We start from the raw sequence: 22,733 nt of genomic DNA on the forward strand, positions 1-22,733 counted from the left end.
GAAAAATTTCATCTACAATTGGAAGTTCATATTTTTCCAAATGTATAGTTGATCTACGGTTGGAAAATATTGATTTTCCTCCCAACGGTATGCAATTCTGAATTAATTTCTAGATTCTTAATTTGATCAAATCTAATTTATTCATGCATGAAATCAATACTTACAAAAAAAAAGATTGGCTTATTCTATTCTTACCTGATTGAAGTCATTACGGTGGAAAATTGTGGGGTTTTCAAGCTGATTTCTAAATTCCTAATTCTGGTCAAATCTAACTTATTCATCATCACGATGGAAAAGAAAAGCAGATAAAAAAAAAAGAGATGAACTAGAACTATCGAAGAGCATGAACTTTTGCTATAAATAAGGTCACCCATAACCTCATTTAGGACATTCGAATTCATTAGAGTCCTCAAAAAGTTTTTTCTTGGAGCCCGTGTCATAGGTCTCAAAAAAGAAGAAGGTGTAGCTATGATGGTACTGTGATTGGTGATACTATGATGGTTGCAAAGGCACTCAAGATCATACAGGAAGAAGGTGTAGCTAGGGGGATGGTCTTGAACACCAAAAAAACGGAATTATTTTGGCATCTCCAGACCCTAGAGCTGCTATTTCTGGGGTGTTTCCATCGGACATTGGTAGGCCGGAGAAGGGAGTTAAGCTGCTAGGCGTCCCTGTTAGTCTTAATTCCCAAGTTAATGCGGAGATGGTTGCAAAAAGGGTGAGTGGAGCTCATTGATGCAGTCGCGAAACTTGAAGATCCATAGTATGAACTTCTCTTGTTTCAGAATTGTTCAGGAGTTTCTCGATTATACTTCGCCTGGCGTACCACCTTACCTGTCTATATACTTGAGGCTCAAGCTATGTTCGACTCTCGGCTTTTCCAGTTCCTACGACATGTGATCACAGGGGAAGACCCCGGTTTTGGTCCCTTACAACAGAGGATTTTTACTTTTCCCTTCAGACTGGGTGGTTTAGGGGTTTACTCGATGCAAGATACTATGCATTATTGCTATTTAGCGTCGTGTTTGCAGACCCTAGAACTTCAATCTGTTATTTTGAGGCACACCGGTATAAGTGGTTTAAGCTCACATCTTACGCAAGCTGCAGCCTCTTTCAACTCTTTGTGTAGTCTCGTATTCTCCTATATGCATCGATACCACTGCCACCCGTTCAATGAAAACTCTAGCAAATGTTTATTTTGATGCAGTAAAGAAGAACTTGACCACCAATTTCGAGTTGACCGCGCGTAATTTAGTGTTATGGCAGAGTAACCAAATTCAACATGCTCCAGACTTCCTATTAGCTATTGCTATTGGTAGATTAAATCAGCAAATTAGCGCAAGGCAGTTTCAGTGCGGTTCTCTGTTATAGACTTGGAATTCCTTTGTTTCAGTTGGATAGTTTGTACCCTTTCTGCAAGAGGGAGATGAATGTGTTTGGCGACCATGCTTTGCACTGTGCGAATGAGGTTGGCTTAAAGTTTCGACACGACTTGGTTCGTGATACTATTGCAGACATGTGCTATCGTGTTTGAGTGCCGACAATGAAAGAGGTGGACTTGGGTCTTCTTGCGGACAATGGCACTTCTCTGAGACCTGCTGACATTCTTGTTCTCAATTGGGATAATGGTCGAGATGTTTGCTTGGATGTGACAATTGTTTCACCCTTTGCTGGAGGTGGAATTCGCTCATTGGAGTTCAGAAAAGTTATCAAGGATGCTGTTGCTCGTAAAAATTAAAATACTTGGACAAGTGCACTTCGCAGGGTTATGGATTTGGTGCTTTGGCCTTTACTACTCTTGGCGAGCTTGGAGACGGAACCACAACCTTTGTTAAAAATCTACGCTAATGTTCGAGTTGGTGATTTCTTATTTCATAGGTTAAGTGTGGTTGTTCAAAAAGGGGAAAAAAAAGAAGAAAAAAAATAAAGAAAAAAAAGAGGACATGTGACCTTGGAGGCGTGTACACGTGCCACTCAGCCGGTCGGCCGGCCCGAAACCGCTACTACTTCGTTAACAAAGCAAACCCCCACCCTAAATTATAGTCCCTTATGCTTCTAAGAGCGTCCACAGTGGTGCGAGTATAACCAAAGACCAAAGACTAAAAAAAAGACCAAATTTGAGTTTAGGATATCGTGTGGCGTAGTGGTAGGCGATTATATTTAGTCGAGCGAACGTATAATGTTCGTTTGATTGTGGAGCGTAGATAAAGATTACGCCCAATTAAGGCGTTGATAAAGATTACGCCCGACGTGGGGCGTTGGTAAAGATTACGCCCGATACGAGGCGTTCTTATAGTTTACGCCGGGAAAAGAGACGTTTGTATAATCAACGCCCCATGGGACGTACGTAAAGTCACCGCTCGAAGCCAAGCGTTTGTATAATCAACGCCCCATGGGACGTACGTAAAGTCACGGCTCGAAGCCAAGCGTTTGTATAATCAACGCCCCATGAGACGTGTATATAAGATGTGTTTTGAAAAGCTTGTTGTCTGTACTTTGTACTCCTCGCCCTCCAAACTATGGTTACTTCTACCTTTGCTGTGTGATGCTTCCAACATTCATTTGGTGTTATATGCGAAATCAAAAACAAAATTAGCTATGACATGCTGCACTTGACCTAGAAACCAAAATGAAAACATTTAGTTTCGTGGAAGCATAAGATGCAAAATATTTGCTCTTCCCCAATATTTTCACACTTCAAATTTGAATTATGTACAAGTTCAATCATTCATGGGGCGTACACTTTATCAAAGCCTGGAATCAGGCGTACACTTTATCAACGCCCCATTAAGGCGTTAACTTTATCACCGCCTGGAGTCAGGCGTTAACTTCACAAACGCCCCATCAGGCGTACATTTAATCAACGTCCCATACAGGCGAAGTTTATATACCCGCCTGTTCGTTGGACGAATTCTTTACGAACGCGCGTTGAGAAGCGGAGATTATATCAACGCCCGTTGTGAAACGGAGATTATATCAACGCTCGACTATATTTGGGTTTGGTCTTGGTCGGCGACCAAATTTAGTCTGGGCTTTAGTCGTTGATCAAAATTTGATCGATAGTACGTCCCACTACGTCTGTCCAAAAGACCAAATATTTGGGTTTAGTCGTCCACTGCAGTTGCTCTAAGCGACAACAACGGCCGAAGAACTACATCTACATATCAAGATCCAGATCCCCAATTCCATCCCATCTAATCATCCAAATTGATTATATTGTTTACAAAACTAAAGTCGCCAAATCTGAAGTCGGATGAATCTCATTTTCCATGAACTGTTGATTGGAGACAGATCGGAACTAATTTTGAGAGCAGATTAAATGGAAGAAGAGTCTATCTTTGTTTGTGATTTGAGTAGTTTTAAGATGGTAATAATGATGTTGCTAATTAGTGGAGTGATTCTGATCAAGAAAAAGAAGAGATTTTTTGGTCGATTGTTGTTTGGTATGTGCGGCTTCGGAAATTTGTCACTGATTGAGTTGCTAGATTGGCCTGTCAACTCGCTCCCAGATTCAGATCTGTGTCCAGGGGTTACTAGATCGGACTGTCAACTGGCTCCCAAATTCAGATCTGTGTCTAATGCGGACTAGAGTAAGTTCACAATACTGAGAATTTGATCATCCATTAGAATAGAATACAGTCTATTCGCTGTTTATGTTTCTCTATCTCTTACTTGTGTATATAATATTTTTTTTCTCATAATCTTAACTATTTGATTCAGGTAGTGGATAACATTCTGCCACTTACTCATCCAATTCCAGCTGTTTGACTCTGTTAATGGACTGCTACAAAGAACTTGAAAGCGAAACTAGGGATATAATGATTTCATGATGGATGAAAGACCCTTATAGCATTTGCAACTGCTTTTACATTACTAAGCTTGGTGACAGCAATAGAAAGGTAATCCAGTTCTTTGTTTTTTTAACAGAAGACATAGATGTCATGCAAAATTTTAACAACACAGATCTTGCTAGAGTTGTGAAGTTAGTAGGTTAAATTTAGGGTAAACATTCCTTGATACGAAATCACAATATTCATTCATTGATCTAATACTGTAAACATTATAAATTCAGTGTTCATAATATCACATAACTCTTATCCATGTTACAACCAACAATTGTAAAAGAGATTGTCGCTTTGAATAATTTGCTACAAGTTTGATATGCCTAAGTTCGATAATTCTCACCTCAAACTGGACTTGCAGAATTTACAATCGGGTTTGTTTGCATTGTGGTTATTCAAATGCATTGATGTTACTTTCCTAGTATATATACAACCAACAATTGTTCATACCTAAGGATGCACAGTACCTTTTTACTAGGGTAGGGTTTATTATGAAACTTATCATAGTTAACAGACAGAAGAATTGAATTGAACTTTCTTAGGTTGGTGTTTCTGCTGTGCGTGTGTTAGTAGAAGGGCATAGAGTTTGGCGATTTAGGGACGGTATAAGCTTGAACTCAAATAGGATTTATAACCTTGGAAAAAAGAATGAAAGAGTTTCATTATGTTTACTTGATATCAATACAAAGAGAGCAACACGAGGACCAAGTAAATAAATTTTTTAGGTGAAAATCTGCTTTTAAGTTCAAAGACACGAGCACAATTTTAATCCTTACCCTGGTGATAGATTCATCGTCAGTTTATTACATCTATTCAATTTAAACCAGGAGCCAACTACAACGTATAAAAACTGAAAAATGTCTCATCTTTTGACAATTGAAATTGAGTTTTAATTAATAGAAAAAATATTAATCAATTGAAGACGTGGTAGTAGATATTGATGTACAGAGACATTTGGAATTATATTATCTCATATAACATATTTGCTATTGTTCAAGACTTATAGTCCAAGATATGTGGAATGATATTTCAGTTGATGTGAAATCAGTTTATACTTTAATGGGGTTCGGGGTTCTCTCTTTGAGCTTTAGCGCTCTTTTTTTTGTTTTGTTTTACTGTGCTATTGAGACGTTTTAGTAATCAGATTACGAGTTTAAGCTGAATATCTTGGTTGATTTTTGTATATGCAACTGTCAAATGTTAATTAAATTATTGTTACTTAGTTTGATTTCCAGTTGAGTTCAATTGCCAAAAACATTGGGATTGTTATTATGGCAAAAATTACATTTGAACGGTTTTGGTATAGGCCATACGGGCTTTTCTGGGGATTTGTAGCTTTTAATTAGATTAAGAGATAACAAGAGATTATTTATGCTATTGTGAATATTTCAATTGCAGGATTTTGCAGTTTTTGATTGGCATCTAGGATTGGTCTTTTTCTTATCTCATTTTCAATCAGAACAGGTATTCTCTCTCACTCTCTGATGAAAGAAAACCTAATTATGTTTACATTATAGTTTTCAAATTTGTTAAAATGCATCAATGTTACATGTCCAACTAAACTATAAAGTGGTTCAGTATCAGAAAGTCATGTTGAGGACACAGGTAGTCTTCGTGTTTTCCAGTATTAACGTGTCCCGTAATCCAGCATATTGGAGAACACAGGTAATCTTAATGTTGAGGAATACGGTGAACAAAGATTATTAAGGAATTGACAATTAGGGTAATCTGATGATGAATATATTTTCGCCATTGAAGACGTGGTAGTGGATACTGATGTACAGGGGCATTGGGAATTATCTCATGTAATACCTTTTCTGTTGTTATAGACTTATAATCCAAGATATATATGGAATGATATTTCGGTTGATGTGAAATCAGTTTATACTCTAATGAGGTTTTCTCTTTGAGCTCTTTGTTTTTTTTTTAACTGTGATATTGAAACGTTTTAATTATCAGATTATTACGAGTTTAAGCTGAAATTGTTGGTTCGATTTTTGTTTATGCATTGCCAAATGTTAAGTAATCATCTGATTGCCAAAACTTTGGGATTGTTATTTATGGCAAAACTTACATTTGAAATGGTTTTGGTTTGGAGGTTTGTTTCCTACGAACTAATTTATGGATTTGTTTTCAGGGGATTTGTAGCCTTTGATTGGATTAAGAGATATTAGAGATTATTTATGAGATTGTGAATACTTCAATTGCAGGATTTTGCAGTTTTTGAATCACATCTAGGATTGGTCTTTTTTATCTCATTTGCTGCATCTGTTTCAACCTCTTTGTTGGAGAGTCGTAAAGAAAAGGATACCAAACCCGTCAAGCAGCTCAAGGATTTTTTGGTTCGAGCATGTAAAGAAAAGCCAGGTAGATAGGTATTCAAATCCCAGGCCTGGTATAACCATCAATTGACTGACCAGCTCAACTGTTCAGCACCTGCTTTTGTATCAGTAATTCACTAAAACTTGGATTGGATACTTGACTTTACCATGCCTTGTGCAAATAGTTTGTGAAATTTGTAGTTATGTTCAGGGAATATGGAAATGTGATTGTGTGGTGCAGTTTTATGTACTACTGAGTTCCCAATGCTATGATGCACTTTTATTTACTCTTGGGTTCGTTCCCATTGCTATGTTGCTAATGTATTCTTGTTTTGTTTTTTGTCAGAGACAAAATCTGCGGTTTGAGAAGAAATCATGTTTTCCAGTTTTGTCCTTGAATTTGAATACCAAGAGCTTGAAATCAAGAAATTCGTTAAGAGTATGCATGTCTGTACAACAAGTGAATGTACCAAAAAAAAGGTTGCGGTATTACCTTTAGAACTAGAGGATCCTCTAGACCCACCTCTCAATCTGCACAAACCTAAGGAGCCTGATACTGCAACAATTGTTTCTGTGGAAAGGATCGTTGGTCCAAAAGCTCCTGGAGAGACTTGCCATGTTGTGATCGATCATGGTGGTAATGTTCCTTACTGGGAAGGACAGAGTTATGGTGTTATACCACCTGTAAGTAATCTTTAGTTGTGCTGCCGACCTAAATAAGATTTGTCACCTTTCAACATATTTTGTATATTGTTCTCTTTGTGGCCGTGTTTCAAAAAACAATGTTACTTTTGCATATCTTTTGTTATGATTGTTTGAGCGTTCAACACACTCAATATAGGCTGAAAACGCAAGACTTCAGCAGTTGCTTATTTTTCTTTGCTAGAACGGTTAGCTTAGGATTTTGTATCTGTGGGTTTTTATATTTTGCAGGGGGAAAACTCAAAGAAACCAGGAAATCCTCACAACGTTCGCCTCTACTCAATTGCATCTACCAAGTATGGAGATTCCTTTGACGGAAAGACTGCCAGTTTATGTGTCCGTCGTGCTGTATATTACGACCCTGCGACTGGAAAGGAAGATCCCTCTAAAAATGGAGTTTGTAGCAACTTCCTTTGCAACTCAAAGCCAGGAGACAGAGTTCAAGTCACAGGTAGAGTAATAGAGTACCTATACCTGTTCATTTATTTGGAATAGTGCCAGATAAATTACCATACTTCACACCTGCTGTAACTAATGCTGGTTTATACAAGATTATGATACAGATTCGCTAGTAGAATGTCATTACTGCTGTCTTGAAATGGCTATATTTGTAACTTTATATGTTGTTGCCCATGGAAAATCATCTAAACTAAAGCTTTAACTTTTTGACAGGTCCTTCTGGCAAGATAATGCTTTTAGCCGAGACCGATCCAAATGCCACGCACATTATGATTGCCACTGGCACAGGTGTGGCTCCATATAGAGGATATCTCCGCCGCATGTTCATGGAATCCGTCCCCACGTATAAGTTTGGTGGACTTGCATGGCTTTTCCTTGGTGTAGCCAACTCTGATAGTCTTCTGTATGATGAGGAATTTTCTAAGTACCAGAGAGATTACCCAGATAACTTCCAATTTGACCGAGCCCTTAGCAGAGATCAGAAGAATAAAACAAGTGGAAAGATGCGTTCGAGATAAGATCGAGTACAGTGATGAAGTTTTTAAGCTCTTAGATGAAGGTGCTCATATATATTTCTGCGGGTTGAAAGCTATGATGCCTGGAATTCAAGACATCATAGCTTAGAGCGGGTTGAAAGCTATGATGCGGGTTGAAAGCTATGAAGGTGCTCATATATATTTCTGCTTAGAGAACTAAAAAGAGTTGCTGAGCAGAGAGGGGAAAAAAATTCTATGGATTTGTGTCATCATTTTAATTATCTGTACTTGTTCAGTAGCATCATTTAAAAAAGGTAAAAATCACTTGCAGTCTCAATCATGCAAGCATTACAGGCTTTGGCAGCGTGATGATGGGTGTGCAAGCATCATATGCAAGTTATCTTATCTGTCTGTCCTTTGATAAGCTAAACAACCGGATCATTACCCATTGGACCAACTTTTGAGGCATCCCTACATTCTATAGCAACTAAGGATGTTACTTCGGTCAGTACCTATCAGCTCCACCAATAAACTACAGCAGCTGAAACATGAATGCACCTACCTAAAACACAACATGCACATCCCAAAACAACCTGTATTAAGCTTGGGTTGGGTCGAGGGCACAGCTCAAAAACTTGGATTTCTTATCCTAGCCTGGTAAAAATACTTGTTCCCCAAGCATGTACACCGTCATAGAGAACTACAAATATAAGCATTCGTGAGGAATCCAAGCACAATCAAATTCGTCACATTTTAAGGTGAAACTGAATTCAAGTCTTTCAAGAATTCTGTTTCATAGTATTAGGGCTGGGTTTCTTCTATCTTCTGAAACATCTTTCTCCAACTGCAGATCACAAATCATAAAGAAAATCATAAAAAAACAAGTGTAAATCACAGATCCACCGGGAAAAGGAAAACGATGGCATCTATCTCGAAAAGACACAACGCTGGAGGGGATGGGTCTATCACCGAGTGGACAAGTTTTAAAGAATCTAAAGGAAGAGTTACATCATATGTTTATGAAGTGTTTTCCAAAGCCGCACGTCGTGATCATGAAACTGCAGGAGATGTGCTTTATGATTATGAAACCTGCATTAAACTTCTTATCAATTGATGGAGGAAAGTTCAGGGTTTACTGTTGCATTGTATGATAAAGATTATTTGTATAACTATGCAGCGCTGATAAAAGCCAAGATGCTCTGTAGTTTTTCTACCATGTTTTTAGCAAAACCTCCTCCTCATCTTGTCGAAGAATGGGTTTTTAATCGGTTGGACCAACAAAGTGTAGATTGGTTGAAGGAAGAGAAAGCTGCACCTGAGGTTCTTCTTTCTGAATCTGAGAAGTCTATAAAACGTTTGGACAGAAATGTGAAGATGATGGATGACGATCTTCAGAGTGATATAAATAAACTAAAGGAAGGACATCTCCAATATCTCCAGAGTTTCCTCGATGAATTTCAGCAAACTCAGAATGAAATCCAGGCTTGCCTTGATGCAAACAAGGAAGATGAGAATGTTCACATAGAGATGTGTATGCAAACAGAAGACCATCTCCTACGTCTCAATACATTATACGAAGATGTCAAGTCTACAATCTCTCGCGCGGATGTCGACCTGGATTCATTGAGTGAACTTGCCGGTTCTTGTAATCAGACATTGGGGACTGTAGAGGAAACAATCCCAGTGCTGAACACTGATTTCTGTAAACTTGTGCGTAGAAACGAGAACGATATTGAAAAGAAGTGGTTGGAGGCAACACATTACATGGACGAGCATCCCCTAGTCCGGAGAGAGAAGGAATTAAATGAGAAAGCAAGAGCTGATAGTGATATGCGGGAGCAGATGAAGTTCTCTTCCGGGCACCTTTTTTAGAAGTATGGATGTGCTTTATTTTACATTACATCTTAACTTTATAAGGTCTTTAAACATAATTGCGCCTTTACTGCTTTCTGAATCCTGCAACTCAACTTTCTGAATACATTTGAGTATTTTATTACTTTGTCAAAATTCCATTTTATTACTGTGCTTCTAAATTTCCAGGAAAATCTGTTGCTTCTAAATCTCCAAACAAGTAAAAGAAAAAGGACCTAGTTACTTAGTAGTAGTGCTCACAACTTATTTTGGTTTAACTAGTGAATGTGTAAAACATAAGTAATCAAATTTGTATGGTTCAACTATTTGAATGCCTGATATATCAAATAAGCAATGCTTCAAAATCACAAGAAAAATTAGCGAATAGTCTGCTAATTGGCAATCCAATCCGTATAAATTCTCTGATAGCAAGCAAAAAAGGGCCTCGGCCGATATTGTTGAGATGCTTAGACAACTTCCAACTCCCAATGAATAACAAACTGCAAGGATTAAGTCTTGCGGAGTAAATGAAACAATGCGAGGGAAAGTCCATGAAAATGTGTGCTCCAAAAGATACAAGCAGGCTTCACGAGTGATTAAGTTTCCCAAAGTTCATATGCTGCTGTCAAGAAAGCATTGCATTGGGCTGGCATTATACGGAATAGTGAAGAGAGTCCAAATAAAATTCCGTCAGCTTCTGTTCCTATCAGTTTGTGTAATTTGCATGCAAAACTCCCCAGTGCACCTGCCCCGCCATTGTTACAACGTGCCCATACAAGGGGTAGCTCAACACAAAGACAGATTTGTAAATGATCTTTACTATAACAAAGAAAGGAAAAAGATAATCTTAAACTTTACCTGCGGAAGGTAATAGCTTACATCATGTAGATTTTGGTGGTGGACATTATTATAGTCTAAATATAAATACAGCAACATAAAATTCATGAGAAAAAGAGTATTACTGTGGAACAAAATCCAAATTAATGTGAAATGATATTCAAATCAATACTGCATCTTGAATTTCAGCCACTTAGAATCAATATACAATAATTTAGGTGAGAGATAGTATAATATAAATTTTGATGAAATATGATTAGTTTGTTTCGGAGTATAAGATATCCAAATTTCTACCCTAATTACCTATTTTAAGATCATCAATAGTACTAAAGAGTTTAGTTTAGTCCCATATGAGTGATGATGATTGGTAGCCGCCGGTATAGTACATACTCCCTCCGTCCCTAATAAGATGATCTAGTGGAGTATATTTAACTATTTTTTACAATTATACCCTTATAGTCAATAATTAGTAAAATTTAGAAACGATTTATCTCTTAAACTATACCACGGTTTTTTATAAACTTTATACTGTTGAAAAGCATTTTAAAACACCCACGCAACGAATATAAACATGACTATCAAATTATACATATTTCTTATAGAAAAATAATCAATTAAAAGGATAGTTTTAGAAATATCCCTTGATTAGTGAAATATGTCATCTATTTATGGGACAAAGTTTAAAACCAAGTAGGTCATCTTATTAAAGACGAAGGAAGTATATAATTTCACACTTTTTTTTGGTTAGGCTAAAACCCCTATCCAAATCCAGTCAGTTGGGTTGACCCCACTGCGAGAAACAATCCCGCTAAACCCTTCTATGCAATTAATTTATTTAAATACAAATTTTTACATTTATAATGGGGATTGACTCCCTGACTTCCTCTCAATGGGAATTGAGGGTATATAATTTGATATATAAATACATACTTTTACGTTCACAGTGGGATTGAATCCCTGAATTCCTCTTAACAGGAGTTGATGGTATATAATTTGATACTTACCTGTGTTATTTTAGACCTGACATATGGCACAGTTTACAATGGTACCACGTTGGTGGCTGGACTGCTAGATTTTTTACTGTCCAGTCAAAACTTCAACAACAATGCTTACCACAAGATGTTGGTGGCGTTTTTAAAAAATAAGTAGTCCAAATAAAAACGTTTTTTGGAATTTCTCTAGCAGTGGTTCTAAACAGGCTGAGCTATTAAACCACACAAAAACAATAATTGCAAAAGCTCTCGCAGTTTTGTATGGTGGGTTCCAGTGGCCCGTCGAAGGACAACAAGGAGCCACTTATGATGGGGCCATTGAAAAATTTGTGAGGAGTAATTTTGGCGTTAGGTTCAAATAGAATTTTTGTTTCTCTAGATCAAAATTGCAAAATTATTTGCTCATTATTTGAGGTGTGTGTGCACGTGTAGAGATGTAAATTTTGCCCGGCAGCGCAAGGCCCAGTATCGTCCGCCCTGTCCCATGATAACCCATGGGTACTCGTGGCCCATTACGGGCTGGCCCGCCCTAGCCCATTTAAATAAGAGGACGGGCACAGGCCACAAGTCAAATTTTCTTTCTCTGCCCAACACCCTCCCTATTATCCCATCAATGTTACCCCCCTGTTAGCCCGTCAATGGTATCCATTTACTTAGCCTAAATGACTGTTTTCATTTTCCTCATAGTTCTCATATGGGTTTCTTAACTTTTACTCCATAGGAATCTACATTTGTTATAGAGAAAATATTGAGCAAAATCTAAGGCAGTTTCCTTATCTGATGAATCAATTCAAGAAAAATTATAGGAAGTTTGGTTTATCTTGTTCCCATCTCAATCTCGTATTTGATTATTAATTTTAAGTAATACTTGTGTGTTATTACATTACTTTCTTTTTAGTTTTAATAATACATATGTTGTAATATAGAAGACAAAGAACGAGAGACGCAAAATAGAGGGGAAGAAGAAAGGAGAAATTCTCATTAGTTGTGTAGAATTACAAGGATTTATGTCTCTATTTATATGAATAGAAGAAACCCTAATCTTAGACACAAGGGCATCTTAGTAAATAAACATTGGTTTATACCAACATACATATTTTTGTAATATTAATTTTAAGTAATATTCAAGGCCCTCCCGGCCCTACCCGTCCGAGCCCAAATTACATAACAGGCTTGGGCAGGCCATGGGTACTAACTGCAGATAAATAATCATGTCCGTCCGGCCCTTTTAATTTCATGGATAAGAGATTTTCCTGCCTGCCCTATACCGTCCCGTTTAATAATTAGGCCGGGCAGCCCGGACCGGCCAATTTACACCCCTATGCACGTGCTTCTTAGCCGGCTGGCCCGCCCGTAACCACAGAATGAATAAATACACTTTTAGTTCACATAGCAAACCCTAAATCTTTAGTCCTCTTGTTCTCCCTTTTGCTGCTAAGCGACAACAACTGCCGGAGAACTACATATCAAGATCCAGAACTTCAATTTCACCTAATTTTATAATTTGATTATATGGGTTTACAAAAATCTGAAGTCGGATGAATCTCATTTGCCATAAACTGTTGATTGGAGACAGATCGGAACTAATTTTGGGAGCAGATTAAATGGAAGAAGAGTCTATCTTTGTTTGTGACTTGAGTAGGTTTAAGGTGGTAGTAATGATGTTGCTGATTAGTGGAGTGATTCTGAGCAGTAAGAAGAATAAGATAAAGAAGAAAAGTGTTTTTGATCCTTTTTTGTTTGGTGTGTGCGGCCTCGGAAATTTATCACTCAAAGGGTATCCTACATCGGACTGTCACCTGACTTGTTATAGGAGGCCTCAAGTGGAAGTTCTTGTTTTGAGTGAAAATGTGGAATGGTCAAGCAGATCCGGTGGATTCAAACAGGATGAAGAATGGCCAGATAGCGCGAACGACTTATAATATGATGATGGATGGATGCTAGTAGCTATCCTTGTAGCATTTGCAACTTCTTTTCTATTACCGGGTTTTATGTTGGTGATGGCAATAGAAGGTAATCAATTTATTTCTTTTGAACAAAAGACATAGATGTCATGCAAAAGTTAGAAATTTTAACAACACAGATCATGCTAGAGTTGTGAAGTTAGTAGGTTAAATGTAGCGTAGTCATTCTTTGGTGCCAAATCACAGTTCAATGTTCTTACTTCACAATATACATTCCTTGATGTCGATGATCTAATTGTGAATATTATAAGAAATGTAACCCAGTGCCTGTAATTTCAAGGAACTCTTATCCATGTTGCAATATTACGGATGCGATTAGGAATTTACTGTAATACCTGTCGCTTTGAATATTTCACTACAGATTTGGTATGCGTAACAAGTTCGATAAATCTCACCTCAAACTTGATTTGCAGAATCCTAATGTTGTGTTTAAGTGAAAAGTAAAATTGTGATATGCTTGCTTGTAGAGGGTGTCATAGACAAGCTCCTAACCAGAGCACAACAATTAGCATTACCATGGGCAACTGCCAACTAGGGGGCATAGGGCTACATTTTGTTGTTGAGAATGGGTCTCATCATTTCGATACAAACTAGTACATATATTTTGACCTTCTCTGATCTCTTAACTGCCAAGACCTCCTCTGTTTTCAAGCATGAATTCACTCTCGAACTAGAGACGGCCCTGACCTACTGTACCACCAATCTTGTCGCCAGTCACCACTAACAGTTGACAAACCCTGACCTGAGACGCCCAGTGCCGTTCTGTATGTGCGAACATATGCTATTATGTGCGTGTTGACCACACTAGTAGGGTATAATGTGTTGCATATAATGACTGCAATGAAAATCTTTTATGTATTTTGCAAACTTGTGGTAGTATAAATATCCCCGCCAATCCAATTCTGCCACCAGAAAAAGGAAATGAAATCCCAACTTTTTACAGAAAAGTGCTGCTAGGATCTTGTGATGTTTAATGTTTTATAAACTTTTGGAAAAGCAAAGCTTAACAAATACAGTGTCAAGTCTAGTTAATAGAAGATAATGTCCTCCTCAACCGGTTGCTCTTACTACCACCACCCTTCTCCCCATGGATGTATAATGGATGCGTAAAACTGGATGTAGCCACTGCAGAACTCTCCCAATTCTTCTCTTTGAATTTCCCAGCACTGGTATTAGAAGGTCCAGCTTCATCACTTTCTACCTTCTTTTTTCCTTTTAGAGCAGATTCTCCGTCTCCATAGTAACCCAAATTCTTAGCTTCATCTTCTCGACTAAAACTACCACCACTACTACCATAATCACTTATACCCTCACTTGATGAAGTATATGTCTTGTCATCGTACAATGGAAGAACAGATTTTGATATTGACTTATTGCATTCATCTCTCCCAAAGCTATATGTTGTCGAGAGTTTCCGTTCTATAACATCTCTTTGTTTAACCAAGTCTCCTAATATCTTTACCTCATGTGTCGAGGCTTCTTCTGCTGCCGCCTTCTGCTTTAGCGCAGTAATTGCCCGATCAAATACCTTTTTCTTCGTCCGGAGCAAACGCTGAAATATATAAATCAAGGTTAGGAAGGAAATTCTGAGAAGATAGGCTCACTGTACTATCTATATGATTTTCAGTTCATGACTCACCCTCTTCTCTAGAAATCTTCCGAGGTTTTGGTTTTTGAGTTTTTCCTTTCCCCAAAATATACAGCAGAAACGGACGGCACATGCCATTATTATCAAAACAAGAGACTCAAATAACAGAAATAGTAGCATTGTGCTTTCATTCCCTGTGTCAATGCTGAGATGCTTAGGCTTTGCCAGGGAGCAGCTCGAAGTAAGCTTCTGACCTGGTGGCATATGAAAGATGAGATAATCACATATCAAAGCATGCATGTCCTAGTTTTATATTATATGCAAAAACAAAAAAAGAGACTTACGTGTTGTGTGGCATCGCAGATGGTTCCCCGTATCTGCACAGCAGAAAAATATGGTCCAAAATGTTAATCGCAATTTTTTGAAGAAAAAAAATAGAAAGGAGGATGGTGCTAGAATGTCTTTGTAAAAGAAACTTACTTCCTGCAGTTAATTCAAAAGCAAGAAGAATTCTCTCATCCATTGTGAAGTGCTGTAGGATGCTTTCATTCAAGAACGACGCGAATTGGCCAGAACAAGAATGACAGAAAGTAGACATACCAGTGTAAGTTCCTGACCAGTATACAGATCCAGTAGCTGGCACTAACATAGTAAATACAACATTTTTGGGTTTCATTGCAGAAATGTAAGTGAAATCACCAATAGTTCGACTAATTTTTCCCTCCATAACAGTTTGAGAAAAATAGATTGCATATCCAGAGGAATGTAGGAGTGGACTAACTAGAGCAACTGAATCAAGCTCATTTGCTTTCGGAAATTTCCTAAGATCTCCAGAAGGTGAAAATGAGTACAGGAAACCATCCAGTGAACCGATGGATATCCAACCTGTTGCATAGAGGAGTATATATTTTTGTTAATTCAACTATTAACATACTATAACTTAAAAATTCGAGAAGAGTCATAGCTAGTTACCGTTGGAATCGACTATTGGAGAGCAATCTATTGTACTTAGAGGGCCAATATTCTTCTTCCACAAAATATTTCCGGTGGAAACATCTAATGCCAACAAAAGAGCCTTAACAGGGAAAGTAACATACACAAGACCATTGTTTCCTGGGGTTATTGTGACAGGTTTATCAAATTCACTTAAATCCCGAATCCATTTGAATTGAGGATTTCCAATTGCCAATGCGTGGAGCTCTCCGTAAGTGTTAGAAATCTACAAAAAGCACGCATAGGGCAATAAGTTTGCTCATGGAATGGAAATTTAACCTACCAAACTGATACGTGTGCAAGTGTAGGAATTAGTGATCTTACGTACATAAACACTAGCTTCGCATTGATCAACAACAGGAGTTGAAGTAAAATGAGAATCTGTAACATTTCTTTTGCAGCCTAGACGGTAACCAGATCTATAAAGAACAGGTCCTGCACTCCATAACGCCGTTATTTTAGAATAACTTGTAGAAAATGCGTTTTTTTCTAAATAACGTGTTTTTTAAGAAAAATGGTTATAACTGACGTGAAAACGGGAAAAATGTTCTGAAAGACTTGCATTAAAATGTTATTTAGAAGGAAAAACGTAAAATTCACTTTTAGAAAACAGTTATAACATGCGTGAAAACAGTTATAACGGGTCTAAATAACGCCATTATTTCCTATTTATCGGTAATATATAGACATGGGTGTCGGTGACCTTCACGGACACGCTACATAAGCGTGACCGTTTTAACGACCGTTTTTCAAACCTTGTACGTACCCCAATGAGTACATCAACCCCTTTCTCCACTTCCCATGGTATAAGAAATGCAGGATGGTCCTCGTGGACAGTCCCTGGCCACATAGTTTCCCTCCATGCTATGATAAGCAAATTTGAATTTTTATTTTATCTTTGTATATATCAAACTAACTGTTATAGGACCTACATCCCATGGATGTGCGGCCCAACAAGATACATAGGGCTTCCCTTTCATGTATATAAAGAATACTATATCCATATAACCCTATTACTCTGATAATAGAAAATTTCTCTCTGCCTCTTTACTTTTCCTATATTTCCACTACAATACGTTATCAGCACGAAGCTATACCGCAGAGCAAGATTGGATCAGTTGATTTTTTTTTTGTTTTTTTTTGCCACGGTGGGAGGGCCGACTGAAGAAGAATATGAAGATGGGGCTTGTCTGCGACTGGGTTGCACGGACGCTCCATTTTTTGAGCAGTGTCCGCGTCCTGCGTGCGTCTGGTTTGGACGCACAAACAACGCAGGTTTGACGCATTTTTTTTCATTTCCAGTTAAACTTTTTCCTTTATTTTTACTATTATTAATTAAATGAAGAAAGACAAACATTTAAATCAATCATTTAGGTCTTTATTAGGGTTTTGTTATTGGAAATGACATCACGTATACTCTTAGTTGGGCATGTATTAATCTAAGAATGCATTTTTATTGTGCCATGTGTTCAATAGTGATTGATTGTTTGACCTTCGACGTGTATAAACAAACGATATCTTCTTTTCTTTTGAAATTTATACACATGTAACATCATTTTCTAATTTTTAGGATCAAAACACCTGACTTTGTTGTATAAATACATGATTGTATATATAAAAAATATATAAAAATAATATGTATATACGTGTCCGCGTCCTAGTTTTTTGAGAATTTTATAGTGTCCGCTTCGTGTCGCGTCCGCGTCTACGCATCCGCGTCTGTGCAACCCATATCTGCAATTACGTACGCCCCGCTTCAGGAAAAGTGATAATTTCGCTCCGTTTCAGGAAAATTTCCAGAAACGGAAAATTAGTCGATTTATAAACCAAGATATGATTGCATAATGTGTTATGCATCCTTTGTGGTGGTTTGCATAATGGTTATGCATTCAATTTTCGAGAATTGTGCCTAAAGTGAAAGTATCACCTTTCTTGAAACAGAGGGAGTACATCGTTTTATTGGTTGCAACGGAAAATTAGTTGATGCATAAACCAAAATATCCTAGTTTAATTGGGGGCCCTAGAAACTAATTGGGGGCCTCCCACTAGAGGACAAAAGGGTCACTAAAACCTAATTTGAGTCACCCCTTTATCCAATTTTTTTTAAATGGATAATCTATCCTTATATAATTAGTGATAATCTTAATCAATTAGTGACTTTTTTTTAATAGGAAAGAAATTTGATTAAGTGATTTCAAAATTACATGAAGTTCTTGTCCTGTTGAATGAGGACTTTACCCATTCTGGACTGTTATTATGCCAGCTGAAACAAATTAACTGAGTTCTTGCATATTTGGCTAATGTGTCAGCCAAATGATTTGCGTCTCGATGCACATATGTGCATTTACAAAACACTAAAGATCTAAGTGAGAAAATAACATCATTAACTATATTTTGAGTTGTTCACTTTCTGCATCAATATTGCCATTCAGTGCTGTTATTACGTTTTGGCAATTTCCTTCCAGCTCAATCTTCTCCCATCCTTGTTGCTTTGCCCAAATCACTGCCTCCAGTAGTGCTTGAGTTTCCGCTTGCTCTGGATCTAGTGAGTAACATGCCCCTCCTCGCAATCCATTGCTATTACCTGCATCATCTCTAGAAATTAGTCCACAACCTGACATTGCATTTTTATCAATATGTGATGCATCAAAATTTATTTTAAACACTCCATCAGGTGGAGGTTTCTAGTGGTGATCAACCTATCTATTTGACTGATGGTTATTTGATGTTGCATTTCTTGCCCTGTTCCAGTCACTCCCCTGCATTGTGATACTGTTAGTTATCTCCATCACATTAACAGATTTATGATCAAAGACCTTAGCACAACGAGTTTTCCAGATCATCCACATAGTGAAGCACACTAGCTCATAGATTGTAAAATCCATACCCACAGGATTATTAGTTACTCTAAAGAAACTGCAAATCCAGTGATGAATATTCTGCCGTTGAAGAACAGTGATAAAGCTACTGTGAACTGTGTTCCAAATATCAATTGCAACATTGCATTCATAGAATAAATGTTGAGGTGTTTCTTCAGCTATATTACACAGTTCACAAATATTATCATGATGTCTGGTGACTCTAGAAAGCTTATATTTTGTAGGAAGACATTGGTGCATGAATTTCCACATAAATAACTGAAATCTTGGTGGAAGTTTATGCTTCCAGAAGAATTTCAAGTTTATGGTTAAGTCATTCCTAGTGGGTTGGGCTCTTAGATGATCATTGAGAATAACCTTATAAGCTGACTTAACAGTGAAATTTCCATTATGAGATGGTTCCCATCTAATCTTATCCTGACCTGTCAAAGGAATTCTAATGTTAGTGATATCCCTAACAATATTTTCATCAAATAAAAAATTTAAAGTATCCACATTCCAGTCTCTAGTTTCAGCATTGATTAACTGACTAACAAACTTCATACATGTGGAGCTCATGCTAGAATTGGGAGGCTTGTGCATATTTGGAATACATTTGTCTTTCCAAATATGTACATCTGAGCCATCACCAATTTCCCAGATATAATGTTTTTTAATGATGGTAATACCAGTACAAATACCCTTCCAAATCCAGGATCCCTGTTTTTCAACACAGTCACTCAGAATGTTTAAATTAGCAAAGTATTTCTCTCTTAGAATAATAGCCCACTGATCATTGGGAGAATTTATCAATCTCCAAGCAAGTTTAACAAGCAAAGCAGGGTTCATAACATCAGTTTTTCTAATATTTAAACCTCCTAAATCCTTAGGCAAAGAGATATCATGCCACCCTTTAGGATAAAAACCTTTAGTACCCTCTTTTTTACCCCACCAAAACTTCATTTGTATACTGTCCATTTTATCTGCGAGTTCTTTAGGCATGGGGAACACTGCTAAGTGATGACTAGAAAGACCACCTAACAAAGATTGAGCCATGACAGTTCTACCTGGTGGTGATACAAAAGTTGTTTGCCAAATATCTAACCTTCTTTTATGGTTATCTAGAAGATGAGCAAAAGTATCATATTTCCTTTTTTGCAACAACAATGGTACTCCTAAGTATTTTTCCTGTAGGGAAATTCTTCTTATCCTAAGGATATTAGAAATCTCATTTTTAATATGTGTTGGAACCTTCTCACTAAAAACAAGAGCTGATTTATCAAAATTGACAGCTTGTCCTGAGAATTTACTAAAATGTTCAATTATGGTGGCTAGGTTCCTGGCATCTTTAGTTCTAGGTTTGATGAAGATGAGACAATCATCAACAAAAAAAAAGTGGGAAATAGCAGGGCAAGTTGGGGTAGCTTTAAAACCGTGAATTAGGTTGTTTTGATCAGCATGTAATAGACTTCTAGAGAAAGATTCCATGCATAAGATAACAAATAAGGAGATAAGGGGTCTCGAGGCATATAAACCTTACCTGGAGATCCATTAAGGAGGATGGATGTGGATACAGTATTGATGCATTGCTGAATCATGTTGCACCAGTCATTAGAGAAACCAAGTTTTTTGAAACTAGCAATAAGAAAACTCCATTCCACCATGTCAAAAGCCTTAGACATATCTAGTTTTATTGCAACACAACCATCTTTAGCTTTTGTTTTTTTCATGCTATGTATGAGCTCATGGGCAATAACAATGTTATCATGAATAAGCCTACCAGAAAGAAAAGTCGTTTGTGCAGGAGAAATAATTTTATGTAAGACTCTTTTTAGTCTGGAAGCTAACACTTTTGATATAATCTTATATGAAACATTGCAGAGGCTAATTGGCCTAAAATCTATAGCTCTTCTATGGCATTTGTTTTTAGGAATCAGAGTTATGAAATTGTGATTTAACTGTTTTAACATATGATGTCTATGAAAGAAAGAAGTTACCATCTTGACAACATCAGGACCTACAGTTTCCCACATAAGCTGGTAAAAACCAGGTGGGAAGCCATCTGGTCCTGGTGTTGTCCAAGGTTTCATTTCAAAAACAATTTGCTTGACTTCATCTGCAGAAGGAATGGAAGTTAGCATTCTATTATCATCATCAGTTACAATGCCAGTCATAGTATCAAGAAAGCTATCAGGATTAGGAGGAGTAGTAGTCTTGCTCATACTACTGAAATGGTTTAACAAATCAGCAGCAATATCATCACTATTATCAAGCCAGATGCCCATGTAATATGTGGAAAATATGAGTTGCGTGACAATCTTACTTAATTAAAGTTTAGCTTTTTTTTTCAAATTTTTTGTTTGCAATTTTTTTTTGTCCAGATTTGTATGAAAAATCGTCAAAATATTGAAGTGTTTCAATGACGACTCTAAACAGTCGTTACTGTTTCAATGACGACTCTAAACAGTCGTTACCTTTCAATGACGACTCTAAACAGTCGTTATTGCCTATAAAAGAGTGATTATCTTCTTCGAAGAGTCATTAATGGCGGAAATACGTTGCCTGTACGACTGTTTGGAGTCATCATATACATAATTAATTCCCTGACGACCCTTTGAAAGGGTCGTTATTGTTTTTGAAGTGTCGTTACTGGATAGTCATTATTGTCTAAAAAGAGTCGTTATCTTCGAAGAGTCATTAAGATGAAAGGCATTAAAGGGTCGTAATAATATTGTTGATTTTTTCAACATGGAAGCTCAAGGGGCTTCTTTTGTCAATTTAATCCAGCATTCACAATTGGTTCATATTCGTGTCTATGCTACTAAATGAAACTTTTATGGTAGGAGTTGCAAAACGAAGCCGAGCCACATCAAATCAAAAATCCTAAGCATGCATTGGGATTGGGTGAGGGGAAGCCGCGGCACACCAATTTAAAAATCCTAAATGACGGAACCCGAGCCACACCAATAATCATAAGCATGCATTCGTACGGGGCGAGGAGAAGCCGAGCCATACCAAATAAAGAATACGGTTAAAAGAAGAAACAACGGCGGTGGATGGTTTTTTGGTACGCCCGGTGCGTAGCTCGGGCACAAAATCTAATATTTATATATTGTTTAAATGATAAATGTATACTTGCACCTATAAATAAAAATCACATCACAAGTCTCCATACCAAGGCTTCATCGAGCTTAGGCTAAACAATTAGAACGAACAACTTCACTAGCTTATCAATTAATGATCAATAATGTATGTTCAAATTTTATACATAAAGAATAGAGACAAAGGATTAATTTCAAAGAAATGTATCTGAGAAATTACTTCATGCTAAATATTCTTGGCGTTGCAGTTCATATAAGAACTACCGTTGATGTATCCACCACATAGTTCATTTCACTATACAAATGATATTATATGGCCTAATGTAAGTTATCCGGTTGGGGATGAAATTATTATCCATCTTTGTTTCAGCTACCCTTTTTGTGCATAATTACGTAAATTAATGATATAGATATTTTTGTTTTAAAAACTTATCTTTTCTTTAAAAAGGAGCTGCTGTTCCATCAGGGATTTTTATAAGAAATGACTCGCCGTATTTTGAAGGTGGAGGTGTTATGAAAGTTTGTTTTAAGGAGGAGTAAATGAAGAAAAAATAGGAATGGGAAGGAGAGTTCTTTGGTATAGCTTGATAGTTCCATGGAAGATGATTGTTGTAGGTTGGATAGTAAACTTAAAAGATTTGAGAAGGGAGATCAGGGATTAGTGTATTGTTTAGTTAGGATCTCACTAGTGGTGTTGAAATAGAAGAATAAAAACAAAAAGGTACATAATATTCTTTAGGTTGAAGATG

The 22,733-nt window shown here is 37.2% G+C and overlaps 1 protein-coding gene and 1 pseudogene across 1 annotated transcript; one reads left to right on the forward strand and one right to left on the reverse strand.

Annotated features, from left to right (window-relative positions):
- Window positions 1-3,223: 3,223 nt before the first annotated feature.
- LOC113334202 lies at window positions 3,224-8,161 on the forward strand (annotated as a pseudogene).
- A 6,307-nt stretch (window positions 8,162-14,468) lies between these two features.
- Window positions 14,469-18,646, reverse strand: LOC113334057 (protein GAMETE EXPRESSED 3-like). Its single transcript, XM_026580402.1, has 7 exons — window positions 18,433-18,646; window positions 16,354-16,514; window positions 16,005-16,251; window positions 15,513-15,917; window positions 15,377-15,409; window positions 15,084-15,286; window positions 14,469-14,996 (listed from the first exon to the last, which is right to left on the reverse strand). The coding sequence occupies exons 1-7, from the start codon at window positions 18,644-18,646 to the stop codon at window positions 14,469-14,471; spliced, it is 1,791 nt and encodes a 596-aa protein (XP_026436187.1).
- Window positions 18,647-22,733: the final 4,087 nt, after the last annotated feature.

The sequence above is a fragment of the Papaver somniferum genome, unplaced genomic scaffold, assembly GCF_003573695.1.
Source record: "Papaver somniferum cultivar HN1 unplaced genomic scaffold, ASM357369v1 unplaced-scaffold_135, whole genome shotgun sequence".
Classification (NCBI taxonomy): domain Eukaryota; kingdom Viridiplantae; phylum Streptophyta; class Magnoliopsida; order Ranunculales; family Papaveraceae; genus Papaver; species Papaver somniferum.

Bases quoted from the DNA above. Each gene is read 5' to 3' on its own strand.
- LOC113334057 (XM_026580402.1), bottom strand. From the start codon at position 18,646: ATGTCAGGTTGTGGACTAATTTCTAGAGATGATGCAGGTAATAGCAAT. The intron at 16,252-16,353 runs GTACGTAAGATC...TGCTTTTTGTAG, and splicing joins AATGCGAAGCTAGTGTTTAT to ATTTCTAACACTTACGGAGA. The intron at 15,287-15,376 runs GTAAGTCTCTTT...ATATGCCACCAG, and splicing joins TCTGCGATGCCACACAACAC to GTCAGAAGCTTACTTCGAGC.